At 38.1% G+C, this 11,711-nt stretch overlaps 1 protein-coding gene across 2 annotated transcripts in view; it reads left to right on the top strand.

Annotated features, from left to right (window-relative positions):
• The first annotated feature begins 3,694 nt into the window (after positions 1–3,694).
• Positions 3,695–11,711, top strand: part of pou2af1 (POU class 2 homeobox associating factor 1) — a 55,249-nt gene continuing 47,232 nt past the window's right edge. For both annotated transcript variants that reach the window (XM_007542409.2, XM_016666263.1), the window contains exon 1: positions 3,695–3,782. In XM_007542409.2, coding sequence (XP_007542471.1) covers positions 3,767–3,782 — 16 coding nt within the window. In that variant the 5' untranslated portion in view covers positions 3,695–3,766. The remainder of the gene's footprint in view (positions 3,783–11,711) is intronic.

Here is an 11,711-nt window from a genome sequence, read left to right as displayed (position 1 = left end):
AAAAATGTTTCCATCTCTGCGTTTGCAACTCCAGTCTGATCAAGCCGAAGCCTTTTCCTTTGTTGGCGAAGGTTTTCGAAGGTTCTCTCTTCTTTCTCTGCCCTACCTTGTGTTGGTCTGACACATTAAATCTAAATAAAACACACTGTGAACAAGTCTTATGATCAGGAGTGACTGTGCAATGAAAAATGTGGTGGGAGAAGAGAGAAAATACATCTCACCCACACCTTCTCCAATTCTCCTTTGATGAATCATTACATTGTAATCACGGAGAACTTATAAGGAGTAAGTTACATTTGTCTCTGACTCACATAGCTTTTAATCTGGCGTAAAGCTTTCAAATATTATTGGAATAATCAGTGAGATATTGATGAGGGTTCGATAAAGTCTCTTTTAAGTTTGTATCTTAAGGACAGAGTTATCCTGAGACACATCTGTCTTCTAATCAGCACCAAGTTAATGTTTACACAGCACTGCATTTCTTGAAAGGGTCATTAAAGGTTATTATTTCTTATCAGGAACCTCAGACATACTACACAAACACTGCAAGCTGGGCCAATTTACTGGTGTCATGCCTAAACAGGTCAGTGCTGGAAAGTCATTCTGCTAGAGATGCCTGAGCCTGATGTTGCAGCCAGAAAGATCTGGCTCTTACAACTTACCATCACTTTTTTTTGGTTTGCTCCTCCCTGAAAGTAAAAACAGGGATGAAGGATTCATTTCAAAATTATTCTGAAAGTGATTCCTCGACAAGCCCTGACATATATAAGCAGGTTGTTTCTCTTTGCTTTAGTATCAGGAGTGCCGGTTTCTTCTTTTGGCATGTGAAACTCTACATGGTTGTGAAACACAAGTACTACAGAACATCTTCAAACATGATTCCTGATAAAGCCAAAAATAAAACATCTCACCTCCTTAACCTTTGTATGTAGAAATGGGGTCCAACCAACCCCACACACATAAAACTTATATCATTTGCCATAGTCCTCTACGTTTGCCTCAGTCCTCACACGCACGACGGTTAAGAAGATTATTATGTCATGCTTGCTGAAACATTGAGTAAAATAGATGAAGTAAAAATGGAGTGAGGAGAGGAATGATCTAGAGTTTCTAAAGTAAATCCCGATTCACCAAAAATCTTCACTCTGTTTCTCTTTTGAGTTTCCTTGTGAGGTTTTCAGCAGCATGTTTACTTAACTTGTCAGTATGAGTGATGGAGCGTCTGTGTCGGGTGTCCAAAGTGTGGTCCGGGGGCCATTTGTGGCCCCTAACTCCAGCTCTAGAATGATACAATTTGGTTTATTAAACCTTTTTTTTTAAGTAGGGTCAAATTTTCATTGACATCATTTTCTTACAATAGATGATGTTAAATGCAACACTTTTTACAACCAAACTTTTATAACAAGTGGAAACACATATATTCAGACAACTGATAACGCTGCTTCACCAGGTTTTATTTAATTTATTAAACTTGGCTAGATTGGGTCACTTTTGAAAGAAAGTGACCCAATCCTGCTTTTAGAACTGAAAATAAATTTGTTCAAACATCCTAAAAGAATTTGAAAAATAGACGCCTTTACTTTAATACAGCTATTGCACCAATGTTGATCTACAATTAATAACGTCCGTCTTCTACTATATTTTCTTGATCTTTTTTTCTTGGCATGTGAATACTTTTTTGAATTGGCTCTAGTGGCCTTTATTTGATAGTTAATTGACAGGAAAGAGGGTAATGAGAGAAGGGGACATGCGGCAAAGGTCACCAGGAATTGAACCTGCGACGGCTGTGTCGAGGACTAAGGCTCCTTCTATATGTGGGTTGTGCTGAACCCCTGCGCCACCACAGCACACCCCAGGCATGTGAGTACTTTTGATGGTACAATTTTGGTGCACGTGACAAAAAGTGTTTCCTTTTTTGAGCCCTGGTTTGTATGTTGGGTAAGGTAATTGTATTTATATAGCACATTTTCAGCAACAAGGCAATTCAAAGTGCTTCAAAGTGTTGTGGAGTTGTGCTGAATATTCATAAAGCTACTTCAGGAAAGTGTTGCGTATTTATTTTTGGAGTGACGGCAGACTACACCCAATTTTTAGAAGAGGCCACTTTTTTGATGTCCACTCCCAAGATGTTCACAGGTGTCTATGAGGTGGGTGTTCATCCACCACTAGCTCGTTGGATCTACCAGTGTTGTTGGTGCCAGTCCACAAAGTCCTGAGCCCACTATCTGTCGTCTGAGTCATTAGAGTCACCTTTTGAGGGGAAGCTTGTATGAAGAACTCCATCATTTCCCACCAGCTTTTATCTGAGCACTAATGAGAGCATCCTGGCTCATACTTCACATCTTGAGACTGCAATAGTAGTTTTTCTGACAGGAATACTGCAAACTTTGGTAGGAAAGGCAGAGAGAGTCATGAGGTTCCTCACCCCTTTGGTGAACAGAATGCTAATCATATGTTAACATATTAAGCCGATTTATCAGACTTAGTCTTTCGCGTGTAGTTTCAGCGCATATCTCTGAAACCACCCAATGTTAACTACACATCTCTTAGATAAAGCGTTTAACACTGCTCAAAAACAGACAATAGCTGCATGTCCATTACAAATGTAAGCAAGGCTTTGATGATATTTTGCTAATGTCAAAAGTATTAAAATTTTGCAATTGTGGTGTTTCTATTAAATATGAAACAATTAAAATCACACATGAATATGTGTGTTCTAGCGATAATTAACTTAAAACCTTCTGCGCCGTCATCCTTCCACTACTTCCTGTCTTCTTCTTCTTTGTGTTTTCCACCAGTTGTAACATCGGGTTGCTGATCACAACTTGTGTGAAGTGAAAAAGTGTTTCCATTGCAGTTTGGTGAAATAAAGTATTTTCAGTATAGCCAGAAAACAATTTCATCCCAGCACAAAAAACCTTTTCTTTTATCAAAAAACTTTTTTTTTTTTAATTGGCATGTTTCCATTAAACAAATTTGTTTTTGTAATTACAATTTGTGCATTTATTATGTCTGTCTGTCTCTGTCCTTGGGCAAGACACAAGACTCCTGGTGGTGGTCAGAGTCCCGGTGCCTTTGAAAGGCAGCCTCTCCTTTGTCAGACTGTGGCCTCTATCCAGTATGTGAGTGTGTGTGTGAATAGCCAAATAACTGAATCTAGTGTGAAGCTCTTTGGGGTCCTATGGACTTGATAATGGACTATACAAGTACAATCCATTTACCATTTTACTACTGAGCATTTTATGGTCAATGGGCACTGGTGACGCTTTTTTCTCTGCTGACTAATACAGACATTACTCATAACACTCAGTCTGGAACTGTGTTCTGTTTGCATTCATTAACATCTTTAGTTTTTCATTTCTATTTTTGCTGCTATTTTTCAAAAGCCCTTCTTGAGGAAACTGAAATTCTGCCAACTTGCCAAGATTAGACAACCAGTGAAAGGATGTACGTAAAAGAATATTTGTTTAAAGGCTGTTTCATTCACTATTCGTTCACTGTTACATTATTTTTTAACATTTTTAAGCCGTGCATCTTTTTCTTTAGCTCTGTTTCTCCATGAACATTTCTGATCTGTAGTTGTTGTTTGTCAGCTTGAACTGCATGAAGACTGAAACTTGGTACAAGGGGGAGACCTGTGGTTAGAGAGACTGCAAAGTCCCTGGGGGTTGTTAGCCAGATACAGGCTGTTATAAAGCACGTCAGTCATCCCGCCACTTTGATTTTCTTCAGTTTAACTGTTTGATATTTTGGCCAGATAAACAATATGCACTGGGAAAAATGTAAGTACATCAGTCTGTTTCTGCTTCACCTTTGTAATGTACACTAATTTGTCATAGCCACTTGTTCATCGATAGCTGAGCAGAGTAGAATCTTTTTGTTGTACTTCTTTAAAAATGTTGAACTTTGTGTACTTGGGCAACGAGAGAATAAGAGTGTCATAGAAAGTGTAAATCTTTTAATATCATTCATCCACATTTTTGCATCTTTTGGTCATTTTTGAGACATTGTTTGTTACAAGGCACCTGGCTAAGAAATGCAGAAGCATTTTATTTGTACATGGTTTTGACATTTCTAACCCATATTCTTCTGACTGGGTTTATCTGTTAGACATTGACGTTCGTGTCAAACCATGATTCAGAGTTTTGGTGCTTGGATCAGAGAAATGTTATGATTATGACCCATGTTTTCTTATCTTTACAAATAATTTGAATTTAAAAGGCATCTCCAAGCCGTCCTGCAGGTGGATAGCAACCAAAGACATTCACACACAAACATATATATGCACAATGCTAGTGATTGTGATGGGGGGAAAAAGAAAGACATCTTTTCCTGTTGTGGAACTGTGTTGGGACCAGTGCCTAAGCTGTTGCGTGCCACCCTTTTGGAAAGAGGAAGGGTATCTTTTTAAAGCTCACTGTGTGTTACCATTGGGCTGTAATCTTGATATGCAAAATGCAGTGTGAGGCCCCCACCGCAGTAAAAGGCTGCACATCTGGAGAGCTTCCTCTTTTGTGTTGATTGACTCGGTGTGCATGTACAGCGATGATTGTTTGCTGGTGTGTGCTCAAGTGTAATTGTCTGAAACAGACAACACTGTCTGCTCAAACCTCTTGTAACCTACTGGGAGCTTTCTTGACTTGGAGCTTCTTGGATATTTCAGTCACTTTTTTTTAATATGTGAATCAAAAGTGTCAGTAGAAGGAACTAGATTTCTTGACTTTTAACATATGTTTGTATTAATGATACTGGTTTTACTGGTGTTGTGAAACATTCAGCTCAGTAAGCACCACACCCTTGTTTGAAGCCCACTCCTGTAGTGCTTTGCCAGGAATCCTTACAGTTTCTTTGTGTTGGCTGCTGGACAACCTCAGAGTTCTGCAGAAATTCATTTTGTGTTTGGGGATAATTACATGTCAGCAGAAACCAGAGAAGTGTTTCGTCGAAAGAGATAAAAATAAACATTTGGTGATTTGGAATAAGTTTAAAAGCTGTTTTAATCCTGAAGTCAATATTTAAATCAGATATAATAAAACTGAGCTCAATGCTTTTAACAAGATTTCCCAGTAAGATCATTTTAAGCTCCAATAACTTTCAAAATAAAAATAAAAATAACAATTCATTCTTGAGATTTGATAAGGTTTGTGTATGGGGGAATTTTACTGTCATAAGTCGAGAGCACTCATTTTCAGTCTGAAAGCAGGACTTCATGTCTTTGTTCTCAAAACTTGTAATGTTTGTACTCAAAACTTCTGCTCTCTTTCAGATATTCTCTGTTTTCTCTCAAACCTTTCGCGCTCAAAACTTCTCTGCTCGGATCAAATCTCTGCTCCTAAACCTCTCTGCTCGCTTGTGAATTCTTTTCTGCTCTCTCTCAAAACAAAAACTACTGTCACCTGGCAACCTCTCAGCCAATAGAATGAAAGTGTTATACTGGGTGCGTTTGTTTCCTTCTAGTGGATGTACCTGTGTGGCTGCTATTAAATGTAATAGAATCCATATGGTAGCAACAGCTTTTCTGTGCCGCCCACTTGATGCAGGAAGAATCAATGTCAGCTTTCTGCTTTCTATCAGTGATTGCCAAAAGGCGATCACAAACTTTAAATATATCCAACTGCAGCGAGTTACCGCGTTCACCATGTTTAACACTCTCTGCTCTGATGTCATCCACATCATTCTGTGTAAACTGCAGGCTGGTTCCAAAGTAATACAATAAATTTGCAGGAAAAAAGTGTTTATGTACATAAAATCTGTTTTCAATAACATTTGATTAGAAAATGGAGGCCTTCTTCAATAATTAATGGAAAAACATGTAGTGGTAATGCAGCGAAGAAATGCCTTTTATAATGTTTCTACAGGTATTCTGACGTTTTGTCTTTGGTGAAGAGCTCCAAGTTTTTGAGATTGTCAACCTCCTTTGTTGTCACCCTAATCTTTAGCTCCCTCCACAGTTTCTCAGACAGGAATTTGGTTGAACCCCTCTAAAACATTGACAGTGCTTCCAGTCTGAATGAACATTATAGTTGATTTTAAAAAAAAACTTGAGCTTGAATCTGCTTTGTGTATGAATAATAGTTTTTTTTTAGCTTAACTAAATAAAACTGACAGAAATGGCGGTTTAAAAGTGATAAATTATGGGTGGAAGGGCTTCACCAGGGAATGAAGTCAGTCATGTATCATTAAATGATTTTAATACCAGCTGCCTCTTTTCTGGTCTGCAAACACGGAGAGGAACCTCTTTAACACGGAAACAACACAGAAGCCTATCCAGCTTCACTACTGACAAATAAGACATTTCCATGCTTTAGTTTGGTGTCACAGCAGGTCTCATGAATTTTGATCATGAATGAATAGTCATGTATTAAGCAATTTAAAACACTTTTATACAGGTTTTCATTCTGGTGTTTTCCCTGACATCATATTGGTAATTGTAACAGCTGCTCAGTTGGGTAAACCTGGTTAGATGTTAAATCAGCTGTAACTCTCTTTTCTATTTTCCCACCTATGCTGCAGTATTCAAAACACACGTTACAGGGGTTTTTAAGGAACATCACATTCTGTCATGTTTTTTGAAGCATGCATCCTGCTTTTCATGTATGTATCTTGCTCTGTGTGTATTCTGGGATAAATGGTGTCAAATTCACAGTGTTCTTCATCAGGACTGGGTATGTTGATCTTCCGTTACATATTAATGAATCAACATTCCATCTTGAATTGAAACTGCAGTTATATATGGCTGTCTTCTAGTGGCAGGGAATTTAAAAGTTCAAGTAAATTAAAAAAGTCATTTGCTCAACAAAAAGGATGTCTCAATGCAGTATCCTTATTTCATGTCTGACTTTATTAAATCCAGACTGTATCTAGCATTCAAGTAGATAGTTTACAAAAATAAATAAGATAGGAAGTTGTGTGTTTTGACCTTCAGCTATTTTGTATTACTGGTACAGAGGGTTAGAGCCCCAGTTAAACAATATTTAACTGAAGTCCTAAAAGGGGTTTTAATGTTTTTATCTTTTTTAATCTTTTTCAAAATGTCTTTCTCTTTCTCACTGTTTTTTCAATGTCACATGCTGTTTTTATTTTAATTATGTGAAGCACTTTGAAATGCCCTGCTGCTGAAATGTGCTATGCAAATAAAATTTGATTGATTGATTGATACAGAAGTGAAAGAGAATGCTTGCATCTTGGTGGTTGTCTGGTTGACATCCAGACAAAAAATAAAAAATTAAAATAATAATAATAATAATAATAATAATAATAATAATAATAATAATAAAATTTAAACAGTGAGGAGAATTGGAACCTTGCAACCATCAGGGGCCATGAGTGAAAAATGGCAGGTTACCTCAGCTCCTGAATGCCAGAACAGCCTCAGGCAAACACAAACCAAACACCTCTACAGAGTAGCCTGAACACCTGACAGAGGCAGGTCAGCAGTCATCACAGGAGCAGCAGTCCCTATCCCAGAGAGGCTAAGCTGAGGTTAGAAGCTGCACAAGACCCTGAAAGCAAGAATGCTCCTGTAGTGGGGAAGGAGAAGCATCTAAAAGCTCCCAACCCCGAGGCATTAGCCGGCAGAGGCAGCTGAGCATACCAAATGCGAGATAAACCCAGGGAGGCCTAGAGTAAGGATTTCCCACTCAAGTCATCCAGTTTAAAACACTGATGTATGTAAGCATTTGATTTCAAAGAACGTTACAAAACGAAACTCTAAAAAATATTACTGATAGAACATTTTTTAGAATTTTTTTTTGTGTCTCCAAAAATGAAACTCTTTGTCCTTGTGCCGGCTTTTTATATTTCTAAGTTAAGTCTTCTTCCTCGCTGGTGTCATTTCAGCCCATCTCGATGCAGGGCAGTTTAACTGGATAATAGTCTTACCAGTTTCAGCCAGCATGTACACCAGGACTTTGGCTTTGGTTCTGGAACCCCAAAACATTTAGCTCAAGTCATGCAATTTAAAACACTGACCAAATGTATGTTAATGTAAAAAAAAAATCTAAGTAATGTTCTTGCCAAATTTTCTGGCATATAACAAATAGAAATAATGTTGATAATTCTAAGCTGAAATAAGAAAAGTTTGGTCTGATTTAACTTCCGATACTTTGAGAAAATGTGTGTATTTCAACACACACATTTAGTAGTACATGTAGTAGAGGTATTTCTCTACTACCAGTACCACATGTCACATATAATTTGTTTTTTAAAAAAAGCTCTATAATAGAGCAGGTTTTCATTTGTTGTAGTTCAGATTTCTGTTTATTCTGTTTGATTTTTCTGAAATGTGGCATTAATATATTTCTTAACAGTTGTCAGGGCAGAGAAAATTGATTGACATTGATTAGTTGTCAGGGCAGGTATTAAAATGTCTGAAATGTACACAATGACAGATGGTTTGGACCTGAAGAAATCAGGTGTGACACCACCTGTTTCCAATGCCTTTCATAAAGATGATAAATTAAGGTGAAATTATGGTTATGTAAAAGTGTGTTTGTACCATTATCTGTCTGTAGACAATCAGAACCCACTTAGTCCCTGGTTGTTCCATGATAAAGACTGCCTCAGTCCGAGACAAAAAGCAACAGGAATGGGACACAAAACATACAGTTGGATGTTTTTTTCTACAGTAGAAAAAATATAACTCTGACTTTCAATACAAACTTATAATCAGCTAAATAAAACTGTAACCATATTTCTACAAGTCTGACAGCAACTAAAGAAGGTAAAGAAGGTGGGGCACATCTATTGGTTGGTAGTATATCCATAATGTTACAGCGAGGTACCAGACTTGTCTTTGCATGGCACAGTATCACATGATATGTTTATTTAAAGTCCATGGAGGCAGATGGAATCTGTCAGAAGACCCTCAGGCTGGCATGACAGAGGTCAAGTAGAGGGCACACAGATCAGTGGGGTGGACCACAAGACTCCGTCGTCTGTCAGAAGAGGAATGCATACAGTCATTTGTATGATGGCATATTAAGGCAATTGTAGACAGAAAAATTCTGCCAAAAAATCTCAGAAATCCTCTTGGAAAAAAACTAGAAAATTCCTGAGTTTCAGGTCAAAAATGATCAACTTTTGTAACTAAGAAATTTCCCGACTTGTCTAGAACATTTCTCAGATTAATCTCAAAACATCTGTTTTTACTAGCAAATTTGTAACTTTTCAAACTTAGAAATTTCAAAGTTCTTTTCTTGAAAAATTTATGAGATTGAACTGAGAATTTCTGAGGTTTTTGGCAGAAATTTACTCCAAATTACTCCAAAGGACTGGGTGCATCGTTGAACATCTGCATATGGTTACTGTTTAGATTGTTCCACTTTTTGCAGGAAAAAATGAAATTGAAAGTACTGCCACTTAGGAGAATTTTTTACATTCAAATGAATGAGCATAAATTAAGCATTTTATGTTGTTTTTTTAATTAAATTCTTATTGTTCACTTGCTGAACAGACTTTAACTTAAATTTTTATTGAATAAGTAACTTAGTTACTGAACTAACTAAGTTTGCAAGTATCAGAACAAAGTCCCGCTAAATTAGTGGTGGTGTCAGTTAAAAAAGTCCCTGTAAATATGGCAAGAAAAATGATGTTGTAACAGATAGATTCCATTAAGTATAATTTACAGGCAATGCTTTTACTTAATCGCCTGCTAAATTATACTTAATGGAATCTATCTGTTACAACATCATGCTTTTCAGTTTTCTTGTCATATTTACCCTAATGACTGGTCACTTCACAGAAGGCATCTAAACCCCTAGAAGGGGCTTTTCCACTAGACTGCTTCTAAGCGCTACAGTTGCAGTCCATGTGGTTCATGTAGTGAGCTTTTCCATATAAATCAGGGCTGTCCAAAGTGGGTTCTGGAGGCCCGGCATCCTGCATGTTTTAGTTCTCTCCCTGGTTTAACACACCTGGATCAGATGATGGCTCATTAGAGGCCTAAGAAGAACATTGACAAGCTGAAAAGGTTGTTACTCCATCAGGGAGAGAACTAAAACGTGCAGGATGCCGGGCCTCCAGCACCAGCTTTGGGCCCCCCTGATTTATATGGTCTGTTCCTTGTTGTTGTGGGCGGCAACTATTGTATTCAATTCTCCGTTGATGTCTACAGCAAAAGAACCTTAAGGTTGTAGTTCTGGACTCAAATGAACCCACATATTTTATCTTATAGAAAGTCATTACTGGCCCAAACATAATGACAAAGACTCAGATGAGTTGATTATTTTTGGTGTACATTTTAATATAATTACATTCTGGCACTTTATTTTCTTAAATGTGCAAACTTTTGGATATGTAATGCAGCCAAAAGATGTAAACCAATAGCCACACTTTAACTTTTTTTTGTCCAAAAAATAAATAAAATTCACATCACAAGCTAATGTTATGTAGTTCTGGTTTTTCACGTCGTCAGCAGAAAAGTGTAGCCCATCAGAAAGCTGACCAGCTTCTTCTTCTTAAGAGCAACGAGGTGTTAGCAGAACTAAATCAAGATCATTTCGCTGCAAAACTTACCACGTGTTCCAGGCGCTGATTGTGATTATTTTCATAACTGCTCCTCCATACTGAGCAGCTCTCTGATAGCAGACGGCATGTCCACACTTCAGAGCTAACCTTTAGTGTTGTTTTGGAGTTGTCAGTGACATAAATCACGAGTCAATCAGCAAAAGAAGTCAACTGTCAATCAAATTGCTTTGGTGCTGTACCTCGATTGGTCCTGCTAGTTCTAACCCTGAAGCAGGTACTGAAGTCTGAGATCAGCCTGGCTGAGCCGCTCCGGATTTGCTAATGGAAAATGACTCTGGCCGAGACGGACCAAGACCGTACTGGTTCAAGGCGGGCTAGTGGGAAAGCACCAAGGGGGGATCCTTACTAGATGACCGAGCCATCTCATTTGGCTTCTCTCGATGTGAAGGAGTGCGGCTCTACTCTAAGTCCCTCCCGGATGACTGGGCTTCTCACCCTGACTCTAAAGGAGAGCCCAGACTCTTTTTGACTGTTTGTATACATGACCTCGCTCCTTCAGTCAATGAAAAGAACAAGGAAACTAAGCTGAACTAAGCTCATGACCATGAGGGAAGGAACTTATATTTACCAGTAAAGCTCTCTGTTCACCACAACAGACCAGTCCAGTGCCCACGTCACTGCGGACTCTAGACCAGCAATCTGCTACTTCTCAGAGCAATGCTGGTAAAAATGTTGCTAAAGGGTTAATAGAGGAACCATGTTGTGATGACTTTCTGAAGGCCGAGTTTCTAGAAGAGCATTTGTTTTTCAATCACATTTCTTTTAAGTCATATTTCATATATATTTATAAATGACTGAAGATAACAGAGTTACTTGAGTGTGCTATAAAATGGCACTATGTGCCTGGAAAATACACAATGCTGCTCCTTTAATGAGGAATTTTGAGGACCGAATCTAATGCACTGCTGGCATCCTCCAATTATGGTACCATGCTGGAATTAACTGACTTATTCCTTAACAAATGTTAGCAGTCTGAATGGATATGTAGGACTTTACATTTACATACTTTTTGAACTTTATATCATGCTATAATATATCATTTCAAGGTGCCAAATATGGTTATAATGCAAGGTATTAAATAAAAAAATTTCCTTCTCACCCTCCACAAGTGGTCTCTCTCTCTCTTTCATCCTCTGAGCTCGGGTCCTCTACCAGAGGCCTGGGAGCTTCAGGTTCTCCTCCAG

The sequence above is a fragment of the Poecilia formosa genome, unplaced genomic scaffold (assembly GCF_000485575.1).
Source record: "Poecilia formosa unplaced genomic scaffold, Poecilia_formosa-5.1.2 Scaffold687, whole genome shotgun sequence".
In the NCBI taxonomy this organism is placed as follows: Eukaryota; Metazoa; Chordata; class Actinopteri; order Cyprinodontiformes; family Poeciliidae; genus Poecilia; species Poecilia formosa.
The sequence above is the reverse complement of the archived record's forward strand: the minus strand, read 5'-3'. Positions and strand labels throughout refer to the sequence as shown.